The following is a 19,933-nucleotide window of genomic DNA, read 5'->3' as shown; positions in this document are numbered from 1 at the left end:
CATACATAACAGACATCACTAATCACAGCTTGCTTTCCTACTGAGCTCGGATATAACTTCAGAATCCTCCACACAGTGCTCCAGGCAGCCTCGCCAAACAGCCCGTTAACACAAGATGAAACTTATTTATTAGATCTACCCTGGGACCTCCAGGGGAAAAAAATATATGAAAATAAAGTTTTTGAGGGAGGGCCAAGAAATGTAAAGGGTTAGTGGAACTAGCGTAACAGAAACCAAAAACACCAGGCAAATTATATTTAGGTTAAAGATGTTTCTGGACTCTGAGATAATCCCCAAGATCATGGAGCTGTGCCTGCTTCCCATGACTTTTCCTAGCTCTCCACCCCAAGATTTGTCTTCCTGCTCTGAGTCTCAGAGAACCGTACATTATTCTGTAATTGCTATTAAACGTCCAGCCTCCTTCGACCGCAGAAGAGCTGGTGCCCGTATGGTTAATTTCAGCCCTGGCCAGTCGGGAAGCTCTTTGAAACTGTTGGTTTCCTATAACTGCTACTTCATTTATCTTGGTTCTACCAATTTCTTAGAGAAAGGAAAACTAACAGCTACTGAATCCCTGTTGAGGGCCTGGCACTTTGGTTTATATTATCTGGACTCCCAGATACCACTCTCGATCGACAGAATGTGGTGAGACTTGTCTTCTTAGAGTTTATTGGGGGATAACAGTCCAGGATAAGACCAGACATGGAGACTTGCATCCAATCAACAGTGTACTCTTCTTCTCACCGGGTGATTTCCATTCCCCTAGGCCGATTATTGGACATTCTACATACAAAGGGCCAAAGGGGCTATGTGGTCTTCTTGGAGAGCCTGGAATTTTACTATCCGGAACTGTACAAACTGGTGACTGGAAAGGAGCCCACCCGGAGATTCTCTACCATTGTGGGTAAGTGGCTTTGCCATCCGAGGCATTTGAACACTGGCAGGAGGGTGTGTGCCTGTCCAGTGGTGAGACAGTTTTCAAGCTATGAATCTATGATGTTAGGACAGTGTCCCTGTGGCACTTTTGGGCTGTCAACCACTCATTTCTGCCTGATGATCAAAGGTAGGTGACAGAGGCGAGCCAAAGTAGGAGCCAGGAAAAGTGGGTGTATGCATAACATCCCCCACGAATGTTGGTGGGGTGGAACAGAAATTCGTGCTACCCTCTGGATCCTGTCCTGGCCTTGCCCGCCGTCTTGCCAGTACCCCTGAGCCAGACCGTTGATAGCCTCATCTCGACTTAACTTCCTAAATATTCCTGAATCGGCCTTCTCTCCCATCTCCACCACTGTCCTGGTCCAGACTCCTCCAACCCCATCTGCCCTATATCCGTTCCTGCTCTGCTCCAATGCTCGCTCCACCCTCCATGTTACCCTCCCTGCTAAAAACCTTTGGTGGTTTTCCACCTCATCCAACTAAACACCCATGTCTTCAATGGAGCCCACAGGAACCCTACCATGGTCCAGCCCCTGCTGACCCTCCCAGCTTCCCCCTTCTGCCTCTCCATCTCTCTGGACCCCAGCCACTCTGGTCTTCCTTCAGCTTCTAAAAGGTGCCAAGTTCCTACTTGCTCCCTCTAGGGCTTTGACCATATCTTTCCACCTTCCTAGAACGTGTTTTCCCTCCTCAACATTTGAGCTCAACCATCAGGAGCCTTGGAACCTGTCTGCCCAGCAGGCTGGATCTGGCCCCCTGCTGCCCACATCCTTAGCTCCTGCGCCTTTACTTGGCAAAATACTCACCATCTGTAGTTCTGTTTGTGTGTGATCATGTGCCCAGGGCCTGGAGAGCTCAGTGCCATGTTGATGTGTGAGTGAGTGAATGAATGACTCCCGCCCCACACCTGGGGCCCTCTTTGCTTTCCCCCTCCACGGGCTTGACGGGGCACCCCCTCTCCACAGTGGAGGAGGGCCATGAGGGCCTCACACATTTCCTCATGAACGAGGTCATCAAGCTACAGCAGCAGATGAAGGCCAAGGACCTGCAGCGGTGCGAACTGCTGGCCAAGTCACGACAGCTGGAGGACGAGAAGAAGCAGCTGACGCTGACACGGGTGGAGCTGCTGACCTTCCAGGAGCGGTACTACAAGATGAAGGAGGAGCGCGACAGCTACAATGATGAGCTGGTCAAGGTGAAGGATGATAACTACAACTTGGCCATGCGCTACGCCCAGCTCAGCGAGGAGAAGAATATGGCCGTGATGCGGAGCCGAGACCTCCAGCTCGAGGTGAGCGGCCTGCACCGGGGGTGCTGCTGGGACTCGGGACCATCCTGTGAGCAGGTGCATGCAGGCACACACAGGCCACCAGAGCTGCTCACTCAGCTGGGTGAGGAGAGTGGGGGACACAGATCTTGGGGGGCACCTAGACCCACTGTGCATGTGTGCATGCCAACACAGAGGCTTAGCATGACTGCTGAGGGCCCAGGGCCACCATGTGTGTGTGTGGACATGTGTACATGGAACCTTGGGGGGGGCCACTTGCTCAGGACCCAGAGCCACCATGTACATTGTGCAGATGTGCACACATGGACCCAGTGGTTATTCCCACCACCTGCTCAGGACCAAGAGCCACCATGTGAGTGTGCAGACATGTACTCATAGCCCCTCTGCAAAGCCAGGTGAGGGGGAAGATGGAGAACCCAGGGGCCCAGACCGCGAGTGACCCTCAGGAAAATCAGCGAGGAGATGAACACACTTGTTCTGTGGAGACCTTCTCAACTGTATCCACAAGGCTCAGCATGGCACTGTGGGACTGTCGATGTACTTATCAATGAACAATCCACCAGCCAAATGATTGATGTCATTAATGAGTTTATCTCCAAAATGGAGAACGAGAGGGGAATTTGCTTAACTCATTCATCCCTTTTATTTATCGAGTGCCACCGTACACCAGGCTCTTTTCCAGGGATATATAACTCAGGATCAAGGCCCTGCTGTCATAGAGCTCACATGCTAATCAGAAAACAAATATGTAAGCACCTGGTAGTAATAAGTGCTATTAAGAAGAGGGAAGGAAGAAGGATGGGATTAGCAGGTGAGGGATCCTACTTTAAGAGGATGGTCAGGAAGGGTCTCTAAGAAGGGGACATGTGAGAAGAGGTCCGAGGTTAGGGAGGGAGCCAAAGTGCAAGGCTCAGGGGAAGAGCAAAGGAAAGCCCCCAAGTCAAGGGTATGCTTGGTGTTTTGGGGAACCATCAAGAGAGCCAGTGGGGCTGGAGCCAAATGAGCAAGTGGCACAGAGAAATGGCCAAGGTCCAGATCATAAGGGCATGGTAAGAACTTCGGAATTTATTCCAGTTGTGATGGGAAGGCACTGAAGGATTGAGAGCTAGAGAGTGACAGCTGATTTATATCTAGAAGGATTACTCTGGCTGCTGGGTGGAAAATAGAATATTTATTAAGCACCTGCCAGATATAAGGCATAGTGCTAAGCACTGTGGGGGACACAGGGATAAATAACCCGATTTCTGCTCAGGTCACTTACAATTTAGTTGAAGCAGACAGATCAGTAAACAATCCACTCGAATTCAGGTGAATTGAGTCAGTGGCGTAGTGGGCAGTAGAGCATTTTTGTCAAGAGCACGAGTTTTTAAATCCTACGCATCTGAGTTCAAATTTGACTTCCGGCTTCTGGCTTTTCCGCTTAGTTGGCTTTTGGCCTGTTTACTCATTTGTAAATGGCAAACATGGAAAATAATTCCCGTGCCCCAGGGCTGCTGAGACACAGCATCATGATTTGGGCAAAGTCAAGGCTGACCCGGTAAGCACTCCATAGCGCTGGCAGTCCATGCCCACTTAGATGCGACAGAGGATCTGGACCCAGTACGGAACACGGGCTGACCTTCCAAGATGCCAAGGAGGATTTTTTTTTTTTTTGGCATGACCAGGAGGAGAGGTTTCTGTGCTGTTGTAGCTAGGATTTGGAGAAGTTAGCCTGTGGCAGTCACTTACATGTTTCTCTCCTAGGACTGTGTCCTATATTCCCTGATGATATAGTGAGAAGCATGTCTAGAACTTGAAAGAATATCTGGCCAGCTGAGTCCCCAGGCTGCCTCCGTGCCTGCCTCTTCCTTCCTTTCCTTCCACAGGGGCCCAGTGGCAATACGTTCTGTGCTAAAGCCACCACCCTCTGGCTGCCGGGTACCTTGCACTTGTTCTCCCCATGAGCCTAGAATTGTACAAAGGCGCTCACCTCTTGGGTGCCTCCCTTTCTTGCAGCCCTTGAAGACAGTTTTGAGGTGGGTGTTCTGTGAGGTCAGTTTGGGGAAGCAGACACATTTAGGCACAAAGGTCTAAGAAGTCTTCTCCTAGGCCCACTTCCTGACATTCACCTCTCCAGGACGGACCTCAGCACATCTCCACTTGTCACATTTCCCAACGTAGTAACTGCCTCCTCCGGGAAGCCACTCTTCCAGCCCTGAGTGTGGGTCCTTTAGGCCAGAGATACTGTGAACCCAGAGGGCCTCACACTGTCCTTTACACAGCAGTACGGTTTGTCCGGATAGAATTCTGTGGGAAACCCACAAGGACAACACTGTGCCAGAGGCTCTGGGGTAAAGCCAGGTCATGGGGCCCAGAACTCCAAGCTCTCAGCCACCTCACTCCCTGTGATAACATGAGTTCTTAAGGGGAGTCCCCGAGGGAATTCTCTATAGCACCTTTCAGAATTATCCTCAATTAACGAATCAAAGATGATGGCACTTTGTTTTACTGCAAAAGGTTTCTTTGAGCTCTTCACTGCAGCTAACTGGAAGAATAGGTGTGGGCATCACAGGTTTTGTGGGGAGTCTGCTGGGGATCCAGGGGAGCATTGCCTTTCCTGAATGTTGCCTGCCAACTGTATTGTCCCCGTGGCACCCTTGGGCATTTCAGATTGACCAACTAAAGCATCGGTTGAATAAGATGGAGGAGGAGTGCAAGCTGGAGAGGAACCAGTCTCTAAAACTAAAGAATGACATTGAGAACCGGCCCAAGAGGGAGCAAGTTCTGGAACTGGAGCGGGAGAATGAGATGCTGAAGACCAAAATCCAGGAGCTACAGTCCATCATCCAGGTGAGGGCCAGGGCAGGGCAGTAGATGGAAGGGGCGGTGAGGGTCTGGGGGCAGACCCTGCCTCGGCCTGTGTCCCACTTGCTGACTGTGTGGCCCACGGCAATTCACGTCATTCCTGCCCCCTCTGTAAAGTAGGGTCACCACTGCACCCCCTCGTCAGAGACATGACATGTGAGCTAACACTTGCGATGCCACAGAATCACTGCCCCAGGCTCTGTGAGACAGAGACAGCCGGGACACCTGTTTGTCCTTAAAGATCCCAAGAAATTCACCTCTCAGCTCCGCGTGATTTGTTAAAACCACAAGTGCCTCCCTATATTTCCCATCACAGACTCATTTTCGGGTATGAAGGAGGAAGTAGCTGAGAAATAACAGCCCCGAACACATCTACGGGGAAAGAAAAAAGGCTTCCCTCCCCTTCCTCCAGAACAATTCCCCCAGGATTGGCTGCCTGGCATTTGAGGTGCGGATTTGGAGCAGAGAATGAATCCCGGGTTAATCGAAGCAGATTAATTGATATTTCAGGGGATGCATCTGGACGGCAGATCAGCCCTCTCTTTGTTGTCACCTACAAAGTGTTTGCAGGAGCAGCAACTGCTTCTCTCGGCTCTGATAAGAGCAGGGGCAGAACAATAGGCGTCGGGATGTTCCTGAGCAGAAGTGGGTTTTATGCTTCTTTCCAGGTGATAAAATTCTTAAATAATAAGCTGCTTAAGGACCCCGAGAGGCAGCGACTCTTTCTCTGCTTCCCTAGCACAAAACCTTCTGCTCTCACAGAGCATTTGTCACTGGCTCTGTTGTCCCCTGCCTTCCGGGGCCACCTGGCTCCCTGCCCCACCACACCCCCAGCATGGTCAACCCTTCCTGTCCACCCACCCAGGCCGGGAAGCGCAGCCTGCCCGACTCGGACAAAGCCATCCTGGACATCCTGGAGCATGACCGCAAGGAGGCTCTGGAGGATCGGCAGGAGCTGGTCAACAAGATCTACAACCTGCAGGAGGAGGTCCGCCAGGCAGAGGAGCTGCGGGACAAGGTGGGAGCCCCCGGATGGAGGAGCAGCATTCCCCCAACCAGTGCCCTTGGGTTTCTGTGCACGGATGTGCATTAGCAAGATCTCCCCGGCCCCCACTCTCTTCAGGGGACTAGGTTTCAGCATGGCACAGATGCCCCATGCGTGCCGGCAGGAGCACCTGGCTGTGCATTATTGTGCCCCCTAGCATCTGCTTCCCCTCCTAACTGCAGGCCACATGAGGGGACACAGTGTCTGCCCTGACCCGCTCCCCATCCCCCGTTGCACACAGTAGGTGTAAAGCAAATCTCAGCCAATTGACTGACCTACAACTGTGGCCCTGCTCTTCAGAGAGCTGATTCTCAGAAGGACATGCGAAGGAAGGAAGGGACAGGCCCACAGGGAGGCTGGGCTGGAAAGCTGCTGGCCCCGATCCATCTCTCCCCATTGCTTACAGTACCTGGAGGAGAAGGAGGACCTGGAGCTAAAGTGCTCAACGCTGGGCAAGGACTGTGAGATGTACAAGCACCGCATGAACACCGTCATGCTACAGCTAGAGGAGGTGGAGCGTGAGCGGGACCAGGTACGAGCAGGCATCTGAAGGTCGTGGGGGCCTGAACCGGGCCCCACTGGCTCCTACGACAGAGCATCATCCTTCGATACCTCTCTAGGGTCACAGCTACATGCAGGCTGGGTCACTCATCAGAGGTGTGGCTGCAGGCTAGCTCTACCCCGTGGACGCCTCACAGCCCTCTTCTGTAAGATGGAAGTGATAAGACAGCATCACCTGCTAGGGGCAAGGGGCAGGCTCCAAGAGATTCCACCCTAGGACTCTCAGTATAGGGCCCAGCCCCTGGCAAAGGCAGGACACACAGCAGCTGTGGTATGTACTCTCAGGAAAGGTAGTGATTTTTTTTTTTTTTTAAGATTTTTATTTATTTTCCCATGAGAGACACAGAGAGAGAGGCAGAGGCAGAGGGAAAAGCAGGCTGCATGCAGGGAGCCCATTGCAGGACTCAATCCCAGGACTCAGGGATCACGCCCTGAGACAAAGGCAGACACTCAACCACTGAGCCACCCAGGTGCCCTGCAGGTAGCGATTTAAATGCCCAGGAGTAGGGGTCAAGAAAAGAGCAGGAGCCAATGTGGCCAACCCTGGGCATCCAGACAGAGACCACATCCTGGGTCTGATTTGGTTGGGTCGGGGTGAAGAAGCAAAGTGGCCTCATCCTCCCCTCCCTGGCAGGCCTTCCATTCCCGGGATGAAGCACAGACCCAATACTCACAGTGCTTAATCGAGAAGGACAAGTACAGGAAGCAGATCCGAGAGCTGGAGGAGAAGAACGATGAGATGAGGATTGAGATGGTCCGGCGGGAAGCCTGCATCGTCAACCTAGAGAGCAAGCTCCGGCGTCTCTCCAAAGACAGCAGTGGCCTGGACCAGGTGGGCCCGGGGTGGGGATGAGGGGGCAGCGGGGCTGAACAAGGCCCCCACACCTGCAGCTGGGTGCCTCCCCACACTGCTGAAGTGTCCCCATGCCTGTGCGGCGGCCTTGCCCTAACACACCCAGAACAACCCATATCCTTGACCCTCCTGCTCGTCCATAAATTTTGCACGATGAATTTTGAATTTGGAAAATGCAAAACCCCATCCTGGCCACTTGCTAGCCAACTTTAGACAAGTCACTTCACCAGGTAGCCTCAGCTCCTTCTTAGTTGACCATGGCCACCTGTTAACGTCCCACCCTGCTGACCAGTGGCTGCCACCACCATGTGGATGGTTACTGGTATCTGATGCCCACTGAAGCCCTAGCACCTATGAGGACACTGTCCTTTACGGACTGCACGATACTTAATACATGTCACTGTGTAAGCCCCAAGGGCTCATGAGTGGATGCTGACATCAGAGCAGATGAGGTTACCGTCAGCGTAGCTGTGCATTTGAGTGCTGTCACACATGGGTATATGCTCAGTGCCTTCTGTGCATGAGCTCCTGCCCACAGAACTGTCCCACCAGGAAGGTACGATTACTGTCCTCAATTACCAAGGAACCCTGACCCTAGCAGCTGAGGGCATGGCTGATCAAGGCCTGCAGAGGTCAGGCCCTCAGAGACTCAAATTTACCGCTGGAGATTAATCCAGGAATGTGACATTTCAGCACAGTGTTGTGCGTGAAAGCTGGGTTTGGGTCATGGGGTCCCCGGGGGCCAGGGCCTTGGCTCTGGCAGGGTTTTAGGAAAGACTCCCTCCAGAGAGGCTCAGGACTGTGTGGGAACCTCTGCTTGCAGTGCTGTCCCTGGCTCTGCTCAGCCCCTGTAAAGGAAACTGGAAGCTTCTGCATTATGCTGTCAACCCTTTGAACATTTATTGTTTGCAATTATGCAGAAGCTCCAAGAAGGCCGAGCCCTAGCAGGGGGCCAGGCTTTGGGTAGACCCTCAGGGAGCATTTGCTCCAAGGAGAGATGAAAGCTATGGGGGCATCTGTCCTGGGTAAGGGAAGATGGGGCCAAGTTCTGGGCCCAGGACAGCCTGAGCAAGGTCCTGTGGGCGTGACACACAGCATGCTGGCGGCAGGCCACAGTGGGTGGTTCTGCTGTCAATGGAGTAGAAGGCAGGGCGGGGCAGGTGATGCACCCCGAGGGGTGACAGCAGGTAGCAGAGTCGGCTTGTGGGCTAAGACCCTTAGTTGTTCTTCTGGGACCTTGGTGCATTTTGTGCAGGGAAGTAAGGCAAAGAGCTTTGGGTTTGGAGGCAGCAGCACAAAGGTTGTGTGATTTGGGGGGCAGCTTGCCCTGAGGCCACTGGTAGAGAGCACCAGGACGGTAGGCTCCCATGTGAGGACAGAGATGGTCACACCATCATTCAGCGACAGGTTCTGCTTTTGGAGCTCAGGCCCAGAACTACATCTGGGAATATGAAGGCAGCATGTCCGACCCCGGGGCCCAAGAACCCCCCAGGGGCCATCACCCTGCTGCTGTGAGCATGACAAAGAGGGAGGAGACAGGGACAGGGAGGTTGGTGACGAAGAGCAGGTGGTGCTAGAAGCGTGAACTGGGCATCCAGTGGGAGGTGGTGCTAGAACCATGTACCTGGGCTTCAGGGGTGGCAAGGGACACGGGGGTCAAGAAGAAGAGTGGGTGTCCTGAGTTTGCAGCTGGAGGCCCCCGGGAAGGCTAGCCCGCCCCCCGTAGCTGCTGGCCACGCTGCCTCACTGGTGTCTGCCTCTCTCCCAGAGTCTGCCCAGGAACCTGCCGGTGGCCATCATCTCCCAGAACTTTGGGGATGCCAGCCCCAGGACCAACGGGCAGGAAGCTGACGACTCATCTACCTCAGAGGAGTCGCCGGAAGACAGCAGATACTTCCTGCCCTACCACCCGCCCAAGCGCAGGATGAACCTGAAGGGCATCCAGGTGCGGAGGGCGGCCGTGGGCGGCTGGCGGGCGCGGGCCCGATGGGACTCCGACAGCTCCGGCCCCATCTGGGGAGGTCCCGCCAGCCCCAGCTTTTCCCTCGTTTGCGTTAACAAATTCTGCCCCCATCGCTCATAAGCGTAGCAGAAGTTAGAGAGAGAATGAAGTAAGCGTTATTTCGAAATCCGTTCATTTATTCAGCAAATAGGTATTGAGTGTCTCTCCTGTGTTTATTGACGCTGATGGCTTGTGAGAGGCCCGCTGGGGAGCTGGACTTACAGCAGCAATCCTGTCCGCTCCGCTCAGCGTCCGGGGCTGCCCAGCACTCAGTCTCCACGAGGAATGAATGCACGAGATAATCTCACATGAGAGGGGCCGGGCAGCTCAGGGAGGGTCCCCACCCCACCCTGGCAAGGGCCGCCTCATGCCAGGGAAGGGTGGCCAGGGCAGCTGCCCAAAAGCCTCATGCTTTCCAGAAAATACCCCTGCGTCTGCATTGTGTATGCAGTTCTGCTGGGCCTCATGCCCACACGTGGTCCTTCCTCCATGGACTGTGTTTCCGGCCTTGTCTGATTTGTCCCCTCTGTCCTTGGTCCTCTCTTCCCTCTCACAGCTACAGAGAGCCAAATCCCCCATCAGCCTGAAGCGAACCTCAGATTTCCAAGGTTGGTGCACTCCCAGACCCTCTCCTGTCTTTCCGTCTGCCTCTCCCCATCCTTTATTTCCAATGGGGCAGTCAATCCTGTGCAGTCAACCTGGGACAGGCCTGGGGGCCCCAGGTGGAAGGGTGTCCAATAGAAGTTAACAGTCATTGTCACAGGACAGGGCAGGAGCTGCAATGTAGAAAGGTCCCAGCTGTGCTACACACACACACACACACACACACACACACACACACACACACACACTGAGATCAGCCCTGAGCCCCTGATACCTCAGCTGGACTCAGTGCTTCTGCTCTGGCTTAGCAGAAGGCTGGCCTGACCTTCCTTCCAGGCTTTTGGCCAGGCAGTCTGGGTCCATCTGTGAGCCCCTGGTTCTCCAAGACACAGCATCTTCAGAATCCTTGTCACTCATCCTCACTGTGACTCTTGGGTGACAGTTGGCTAGGGATGGTTTGCCTGGGTAAATCAAGCACCTACTGTGTACCAGGTGCCAATAGGTCCATGTGGATGCCCAGAGCGACTCCTGAGACAGGGCCATCAGTGAAGAGGTAGCAAGTGGCTCTGGACACCCAAGAAAGAGCAGAGGGAAGAGGGCTGGAGAAAGATCCATCAGGAAGGGACATAGTCTCTGGAAGGGCACTCAGGATAGAATGGGGTACGGGGGCAGGTTTGAGGAGCATGGCATGCTGCTATTCTAGAGGTCGGAGCAGGGAGTGCCAGGAATGAGGCTACAGAAGGTCACAGGGAAGGAGCTACACCCTGACAGTGTGCATCCCTCCTGGGTCCACAATGGGGCAGGGGAAGGAGGAGTCCTTGGACCTGCTGGAGGCCAGAGGAAGAGCATATGGGGACAATGGAGCCCAGGGTTGGGGGTCCACCCATCCCTCTTATTGCCAGATCAAGTATCTATAGCACCTTCTTTATCAGAAGGGATGTGTAAAGGCCCTGCGGCCTGTGGGAAGTAGAGAAGTGTTTGCCCCAAGAAGAGGGAAAGGAGGCAGCAGGGTAATGGAGCTTCTGGACTCTCCCCAAGCCTTTGCCATTGTCCAGCTTGAGATGCCCACAGATTATGATGTGTGTGTGTGTCTGACGGTCCATGCACAAGGCACAGGGGGCCGGGTGGGAAAGCTGGCTCTCCTGTGCAGCAAGGCAAGAGCTGAGAGAAGTGTGCGCAGAACCCCAGATGGCCCCTGAAAGAGCAGGAGGGTCACCGGGAGCTTTACTGAGGAGGCCACAGACTCTGCCACGATTGGCCCAGTCTCCAGTCGGCCTGTTTCATAGAAAGGGTGGGATCCGTATTGAGGATGGGGTTGCTGGGCAGGGACGTTTCTACTCTATGAGAGACACATGCTCCCAGTTCCTGTTGTTCCACAGAGTGTCGGGGGGGGGGGGGGCCCGCCTGAGTCCTCGGAGACAAAGGACATGGCCCAGCCTCTGCAGAGGCTGCCCCAGGCCCGGCTATGGCAGGATGCACCCGTGTACAAGACCGGGCTCCCTTCTGGGAGCCTACAGCTGGGGAACCCAGAGGAGGGAGGAGGGTGTCCCCACGCTCCCCCCAGGAGGACAGGCCACCCAGACAGGACAGCACCCAGGTGCTCGGTGCCCACAGGAGCTCTTCATCCCCTCTTCCCTGCCTTTCCCTTTGCCTCCTGCCTCCATGAGGACAGGGCGAGGCCACGAAGAAGAAGGCATAGACGCCAGCCCCAGTTCCTCCAGATCCCTGCCCATCACCAACTCGTTCTCCAAGATGGTAAGCCAGGGCCCCAGCATGTCCCCTTCCAGCTCCGACCTGTGCCCACCCCCACGCTCGCTCACCGTCCTCCGCCCAGCAGGCTGGGCCCCCTGCTTTACTCTCTGCGCCGGGCCGCGAGCAGCATCACTCTGGGGCTGCAGCCCAGACCCTCCTTATGTTTATTTAAAGATGTTTCCACCAGCTCACGATGTATTTACACCTTCTCGCCGCCTCCTTTCCCAATTTAACACTTGGTGGGAGGAACGGATGGGCCTCTGAGGAGCGGAAGTGAACTGCACAGGCGGCGGCTGAAAATTCTGCTGCAACTTGGGGGCCCTGGGCACCTCGGGCAGCCCGGCTGGCGCTGCTGAGCCCGAGACCACGGACCCCAGCCCCAACCCCCCACCTCCACCTCCCCACGCCCGTGGGGTCCCAGCCCCTGCATCCAGTGTCACTCCCCACAGCCAGGCAGCAGAAGGCATGGGATTAGAAATTCTAACCCCAGAGGCGAAGCCCTGGGAAGCTTGTCAGCTCAGCTTCCAAAATCAGGCCCTGGGGGACACAGAGGTTTGATAAGGAATGGCTCCTGTCTGGTTGCAGCTCTGGGGGGCAAAATCTGAGGCTTTTATTTAAAGCAGCTCTTGCCAAGAGCTGGCAGGCCTCCTCTCAAAGGGTCGTCCTCCAGCAGCCATACCGCCTGGTCAGCATCTGTTGCTGCCACCACCACCAGGCCCACAGGTCCTCTTGTTGTGCAGAGTACGCTGGTCAGCACTGGCTGACGCCACAGCCCAGGGGGCCACGGAGCTCAGCCTGTGCAGGGCACAAGGCACTGCCCTGCCCCCCCACTGCCCCAGCCTTGGCGGACTCCCGTCCGCATCCTCCCCGCCCCCTCCCGAGGTGAGCAGATGTGTGAGCAGATGTGAGCCAGGCTCAACGGCTGCGGCTGCCCCAGGCTGAGCTCAAGCTTTCTCTGGCCAAGGTCGCTGCTGAGAACCAGCTCAAGCAAGTCGGGGGTGGGGATGCATCCGTGTTCAGTTTAGTCCTTGCGTATATAATATTTATGTCTGCGGAGGCACGGGGGTGGGGGTAAACACCCGGCTCCCCATCACACATCTGTGTGTGTTTTGAAGCAGCCCCACCGGAGCCGCTCTAGCATCATGTCCATCACTGCCGAGCCCCCAGGAAATGACTCCATCCTCAGGCGCTATAAAGAAGACGCGCCTCACCGCAGGTGGGTGACAGGGGAGGGAGCAGGGTGCCTGCGGGTGCCTTTCCACATCCACTCACTCAGTCCGTGAGCCAACCTTGAAAGGTAGGCAGGATGCTGCCCACTTTAGAGATGAGGCTGAGGCTCAGAGAAGGCAGGTGGCCTTCCCAGGGTCACCCAGCTAGCTACCAGCTGACTAAGCCTATGTCCATTTGCCCCGAGCTGCCCAGAAATCAGGTTCCCCAGTGCCCAGGCCCCAGGGGGTGGCTTTTTTGCCAAAAAGTGGTAGACCCCAGAAATCGCCTCCCAATTCCTGCGTCCTGTCTCACTTCCTCGCCTCTTGGAAACCATCAGTGTCCCCAGCTGGGAAAACCACAGTGGAGCTCTTCCCCAGACATTCAGATGCTTCCTGTCAGCTGGACATTTGGTGTCTCACACTCAAAGTCAGAGATCACTGGGTGGTTTCCAGAACAGCTGGCAGCATGGAGTGGCCTGCAGGGTGGGATCTGCATCTCTGGTTCTGCCGACAGCCTGGTCTGGGCCTCATTGCTCTATGGCAAGAACCACATGTGAGGAGCACACTGCCACCTCGCCCCCATCCCGTCCTGGGTGAAGGGCCCAGGTGGGGCTGTTGGGGACTCTGTGACCTGCCCTTCACAAGCCTCCTCACTCCGGTTCCCTGGGACACCCTGTCCTCCAGCAGAGCATCCAGCCTTATCCAGCCCTCCTGCCCATGCTGCCCTCTCAAAACCAAGGCCTCTCGGAGAGCTGGAACTTCCCAGAATCTTCCCCCACCTTCAACCAACCACCATATGGCCTGGAGAGCTCCCACGCACACATGCACTCCCCCCCCCCATCACCCCGTCCTTCCCTTGTGTCTTACAGCACAGTCGAGGAAGACAACGACAGCGGTGGGTTTGATGTCTTGGACTTTGATGGTAGGTGCCTGGCAGATCTCAGAGACATACCGGTGTGGGGGCCACCTGCCTTCCAGTGGGGGCAGGGCCACGCCCACCATGGCCCTGACCCTCTAGCTCAGGACAGAGCCCTGTGCCACCTAGGTCCTCAGAAAACATATGTGGCGTGGATTTGGGGAGGGTAGTGCTTGCTGTCTGCACTCGAGAGCAAGGCCTCATCCCTGAAGAGCTGCCGGGTGGGGGTTTGAGAGTGGGGGTACAGCCTGAGGAGCCTGGCTCCTCTGGAGGCAGCAGGGGCCATGTAGCTGCTGAGCACAGAGTCAGGTAGGTCTAGATTTTTAAGAGAGAGTTTAATCAACAACAACTGTTTGCAGAAAGGCTGTTGGGACCCTCCTTTTGCAAATGCAGGCATGGAGCCACAGAAAGCTCAGGGAACAGTGGGATGGGGTGGGTGTAAGGCAGGGAGACAGCCTAAGAATCTTTGTACGAAGCTGTCAACCAACCTGAAAATAACGAGTAGTAGCAGCAGGGAGGGGGATAGGAAATGAGGTGGGCAAGCCCTGGGGAGACCCAAGGGTATGTAGCAATCCTAAAACAGCCCCACGGGCTGTTTGAACTGTGTGATTGTCAGGATATTCCCTGGGCCTTGAACATCTGTACAGAGAGCCAGGAATGGGGGCTCAGTCTCCTGGGAGCCACGGACTCTTCCAATGGGGAGGGGGGGCGTAGATTTGGTTTAGCCCAGCAGACACTGAGCCCCCACACCTCACCTTGCCTGGGGCACAGGACACGAAAACTCACGTCCCTGAGTCCTTGACTTGGCCAACACCCAGGTAGTATAGCTGTGAACCAGTGAATGTACTATCCAGAGCACTCGACTGTGTGCAAAAGACGAAGGGACAGGAAGGGTTCAGAGGCCTCCTGGAGATGCCTCCGTGCCTTGGGTGGCCCCTGTTCCTCCTGAGCTAGAAGCACGGGGCTGGCCCAGACTCCCCGGGTGTGGCCTGCCAGCCCTCTCATTCCCGGGGTTCCCCCAACTCTGCCTCCACCCTCAGCAGCTCAGGCTGCCAGCAGATAAAATGAAGGATTAGCAGCTCTCCCTAATTGGGGACCATCAGAAGCTATCAAGTGTTAAAGAGAGGTTAGCATCTAATAGAGGCTGGGTAATGAGAAGAATTGAAGGAGTTTTGGAAAGGGGAGAGCTCAAAAGAGAATTCTGGGCAGCCATCCAAAGCATTCTGCAGCGTCAGGACAAATTCCCTTTGCAGAGAAGCCTTTGTTATCAGCCCAGAGCCAGGTCTGCACATCCTCCATCCCTGCACCTGGGCCGTGTGGAGTGGGTGTCTTTGCACCAAGTCCTCGGAGTCCTTCCCGCTGAGTTGGGAAGAGGGGGCTCCTATACTCAGTCCAGACTCTGCTCTTTGGGTCCTGCCCCAGTCCACATCCCCAAAAGTGGCAGATGGTAAGACCTCAGGTGGTCCCAAGATGAAAACATGGACCCCAATTCAGAAGCAGAACCGGTGCCTGCTGGTACAGACTCCTTTCCCAGGTATAGAAACAGGAGGCTTGAAAAGCAGATAGCTGGTGAGACTTCCCTTAAGAAGGGACTCCGAGGCAAGGGGATGACTCTGCGGAAGAAGATGCAGTGTAAAGCATCTTCTAGAAGCTTCCTGGCCCAGGCCCAGCAGGAGAACCTCCTGGGAGGGAGGTGGGGAGGGGCAGGGATTGGTCCTCATGTGCACTGGCTCCTTTGCAGATGACAGTCATGAGCGCTCCTCCTTTGGACCCCCATCTGTTCACTCCTCCTCCTCCTCCCACCAGTCCGAGGGCTTGGATGCCTATGACCTGGAGCAAGTCAACCTCATGTTTAGGAAGTTCTCTCTAGAAAGGTACTGTGGTCGTGGGAAAGGGGAGCCAGAGTTGGGAGAAGGGATGGTGGGGTAAAGGCCACTCACCCCCTAGAACTGCCAAAAAGGGACCATCCACCTCCCCTATGTTCTAGAATCAGGAACCACAGTGTCTCAGAACCAGAAACCACTGCCCCCCCGCATCAGGCCCAGAGAGGATGGGGGTTGCCCAGGACCACACAGTGTGGTAGAGGCAAGGGGGTGGCAATGGATGTCCGACTGGCCCCAGCACCCCCCCATGAGATGGGGGAAGCCCTGTGGTCTGTGCCCATAGTGGCCCACCTGGTGTGTGAGGAGGAACAGAGCAGCCAGTGTGCCCTTGTTGGCCCAGCCCACGGGGATGGTCAGCCAGGGTGCAAGCACAGTGTGGCCATGGCCACTGGTTGGAGGACAGCTCAGCATCTTGTGTGCTTTCCCGGCAGGAGCAGGTTGCAAGCTGTCACCTCAGGTGGCTGCTCTTGCAGCTCCCAGGGATGGGATCTCCATGGCATGGCCAGGTAACAGTGTCCTAATCACAGCCACCTAACCACTGTTTCCTTCCCTGACACAGACCCTTCCGGCCATCTGTCACATCTGTGGGGCACGTGCGGGGTCCCGGGCCCTCGATGCAGTACACCACACTGAATGGCGACAGTCTCATCTCACAGCTCACCCTGCTCGGGGGCAATGCACGAGGGAGTTTCGTCCACTCGGTCAAGCCAGGCTCCCTGGCCGAGAAGGCTGGCCTCCATGAGGGCCACCAGCTGCTACTGGTGAGGGGCCGGGGGCTGGGGGAGGTGGTGGCACAACCAGGGTGCCCGGGGTCTTCCCCTACTTCCTCTGCACATGTCCTGGCAGAGGGCACACCCCCACCCCCACCCAGAGGAGGGAGCTGGAGGGAGGCAGGGAGCAGCCCCCTGGCCCTAAGTCTCTCTCCTTCCATCTGAAGGCCCTCACTCCTGTGTCTAGAGCCTGTGCATGCACATGCACACACATGTACACACACCAGTGCATGGGGAGGCAAATGAGTTTAAATGGGATGCTTCCTTTGTTCTCAGGGACATTGAGCTAGTTACTGTTTGGGGAGAAAGGCTTTGGTTTCCCTGTGGGGTGGCCTCACCCCTGCAGCTCTGCCCACCCATGGAGCCGGGAAGAGCAGTGTGTCTTTGATATCTAGCTGGAAGGCTGCATCAAAGGCGAGAGACAAAAAGTCCCCTTGGATACGTGCACAAAGGAGGAGGTGCACTGGACCATCCAGAGGTGCAGCGGCTCCGTCACACTGTACTACAAAGTCAACCAGGAAGGTAAAGCCACCAGACTCAAACATGCGCTCGGCCACGGCCAGCAGGACACCAGATGTGGGTGGGACCAGGGACAAGCATCCTCTGCTGGCTCACCTTTTCAGTGGGAGGAACAAGCCAGGCCCATCCCCGTCAGGAGGGACTGGCAGGACAACAGGCAGGGAAGGGCAGATGAATGCGAGCACAGGTGAGCACACACCTGCCCTGGCACACCTCGGTGTAGATGGCATGCCTGGCCACGTGCGGCCGGCCCCTTCCCTGCCTGGCCTGGCTCACCCCTCCCGCTGCCAGGTTGAAGCTTACTTCCTGGTCCTGACTCAGGCAGGGACTCGGGCTGGCCGCTCCCGCACCAGCAGGTCTGCTGAGCCAAAGCTTGGACCAGGCCTTTTGCTCCGTGGCTGGGCTCCAGAACAATCCCCAGAAGGCCTCACTCCCTTCCCATCTGGCCCCTTCTCTTTCTCAGCCGCAGCTCCCAGGCATTGAGCAGCAGGCTCTGTCTTCCATTTCCCAAAGTCTAAGGCCCCATTCTCACCTCTGGGTTTTTTTCCTGCATGATTATCTCTGCAGCTGGATCTTATTTTTAACCACTAGGGCTCATGAATGTTTCAACAGAGCATAAATAGCCACTTTCTCTCTAGCCACTCCCCACTGCCGCCTGCTAGCCTGCCCTCCTTCCTGGCAGTGCCCTGTCATTTGGTGTGGAAGACGATCATCATGCTCTGTCCCTACACACAAGGCCCAGCCTTCTCCTCCTCCCCCTCCACTTCGTCCTCATTGCAGGCAGGCTCCTCCCATCTTCCCAGCCTGGCTTTCCAGCTCAGCAGACAGTCTCTGGGCAGCACCCTGCCCACTGGCCAGCAGCGTCCCGAGAGTTGTAGCCCTGTGATCTGGACTCCAGTTCAGGAAAGGTCCTATCCAGCAGGTCCCATCTGTGGGCCTTTCTCTGAGGGGCAGAGAGCTTGGATAGTGATGGGAGTTAACCCTGAGCAGGGGAGTGGGAAGGACCCAACCAGGAGTCCGACACTTCTCCAGGAACACTAATCACACAATCCTGCTGATCCCAGCCTGCCTGGTGGGTGTGGCGTGGACATGCTGGGTCCAGCTCTAGGACAGTTGTAGCTTCCACTATCTTATGCAGCTCTGTGCACGTGGGGCCGATTTGGGGATTTATGTTAAGGATTTATGCTACAGACATTCAGTTTGCTGGATTTATTGTATTTGTGGTTTATGCCCAGCTTCCTTCCAAGGGGATTTGTAAAAACTCACGCTATAAAGGACAATGGTATTAAATAAGGTTGAAACAGCACGTGCCGTGGTCCTACCACTTTGGAAAACCTCTGGGCACTGTCTACAGAGCTACATGTCTAGCTAATCAGGGACCTAGTGATTCCACTTCTGTGAGTAGAGTCCAAAAAATGAGCATGCATGTCCACCAAAGACACTTATGAGGAAGTTCACAGCAGAGCGAGCCATTGCAGCCAGAGCCTGGAAAGAGCACAGGTGTGCACACAGGAGGAGCGGTAAATGAGTGCCCGTGGCACACTCGCAGTGATGAAAGAGGACACATATGCCATGTGGCAGCGTTGCGGCGAGTGTCACAGATGTAACATGACCAGCAGAAGCCAGACATGGAAGGGCACGTCCATTTCCATGCCATGTGGCACAGCTCTGCTGTGGTGCCAGCATGGGGAATCAAAGGGGGGAACAGTATTGACCCAGGAGGCATGAGGGAGGCTCCAAGCGCACTTGCCCAGGTGCATGCATTTGTAAGAACGATGCATGTGTATGAGTCGTGGAACAATGAAAGGGAAGAAAACCCCCCAGTGGTGAGCTAGGTGTAGAGATCGTAGCCGAGGTCCTAGACTTGAGGCAACTTGGTGCAAAACTTAGCTCTGAGCTCCTGGGCAGCCAAGGCAAAGAGGAAAACCCACACATGACACAGCTACTGGCTTGTTGGGGGTGTCCCCATGGGCCCCAAGAGGAAAATGCCACACAGGCATGTCTCTGGGGGTTGGCAAGGAGGGAATTTGCGCCTGGAGGTTCTTGGCAGCAGGAGGCCCTCCACTGATGGACGTCCCAAGCTTCCTTTACCCTCTCTCCGTGCACAGGGTACCGGAAGCTGCTGAAGGACATGGAGGAGGGCCTGATCACATCAGGGGACTCCTTCTACATCCGGCTCAACCTGAACATCTCCAGCCAGCTGGACGCCTGCTCCCTGTCTCTAAAGTGCGATGACATCGTGCACGTCCGTGACACCATGTACCAGGATAGGCACGAGTGGCTGTGTGCACGGGTCGACCCTTTCACAGACCATGACCTGGATGTGGGCACCATACCCAGCTACAGCCGGTGAGGCCAGAGCCGGCACCAGGCCGGGGAACGGTGGGGGGCCGCTGCCCCGTAGAGGGGCTCATAGGGCAGCCTTCACCTGCTGACCAGCGAGCCGCCCATTCCCTCCTCCTCCTGAAGCCTCCCCTGCCTGCCCGGGGATATAGCTCCCTTGGGTCCTGTTGCGTCACTAGTGCCGAGGAAACCCTCTTTCGGGCATCGCCAGAGCATCCTGGGCTCTTGATTTTAAGCTCTGTGCTAGTCCTTGCCTTGCCGTAGGCCCCCTCCCTGACATCTTATGTGACAGCATAGCAGTAGCGCATCAGGCTTCCCCGGGTTAGGCAGGCAGGCGTCTGTAAAGCACTTGGTGTCCAGCTGCCGCCCAGGCCAGCCCCGTGAGGTCAGCCTCAGCAGCCCCCATCTAC

General features: G+C 55.7%; 1 protein-coding gene across 1 annotated transcript in view; it reads left to right on the top strand.

The window, feature by feature from the left end:
* Positions 1-19,933, top strand: part of CARD11 (caspase recruitment domain family member 11) — a 114,090-nt gene that overhangs the window by 82,321 nt on the left and 11,836 nt on the right. Inside the window, exons 4-18 of the mRNA XM_055340637.1 lie at positions 767-904; positions 1,902-2,227; positions 4,874-5,053; positions 5,934-6,086; positions 6,520-6,645; positions 7,309-7,506; positions 9,296-9,472; positions 10,086-10,137; positions 11,805-11,887; positions 13,000-13,100; positions 13,962-14,014; positions 15,750-15,882; positions 16,451-16,652; positions 17,057-17,183; positions 19,289-19,529. Coding sequence (XP_055196612.1) covers positions 767-904; positions 1,902-2,227; positions 4,874-5,053; positions 5,934-6,086; positions 6,520-6,645; positions 7,309-7,506; positions 9,296-9,472; positions 10,086-10,137; positions 11,805-11,887; positions 13,000-13,100; positions 13,962-14,014; positions 15,750-15,882; positions 16,451-16,652; positions 17,057-17,183; positions 19,289-19,529 — 2,290 coding nt within the window. The remainder of the gene's footprint in view (positions 1-766; positions 905-1,901; positions 2,228-4,873; positions 5,054-5,933; positions 6,087-6,519; positions 6,646-7,308; positions 7,507-9,295; positions 9,473-10,085; positions 10,138-11,804; positions 11,888-12,999; positions 13,101-13,961; positions 14,015-15,749; positions 15,883-16,450; positions 16,653-17,056; positions 17,184-19,288; positions 19,530-19,933) is intronic.

Source organism: Nyctereutes procyonoides, unplaced genomic scaffold (genome assembly GCF_905146905.1).
Source record: "Nyctereutes procyonoides isolate TBG_1078 unplaced genomic scaffold, NYPRO_anot_genome, whole genome shotgun sequence".
NCBI classification, from domain to species: Eukaryota; Metazoa; Chordata; class Mammalia; order Carnivora; family Canidae; genus Nyctereutes; species Nyctereutes procyonoides.
The sequence above is the reverse complement of the archived record's forward strand: the minus strand, read 5'-3'. Positions and strand labels throughout refer to the sequence as shown.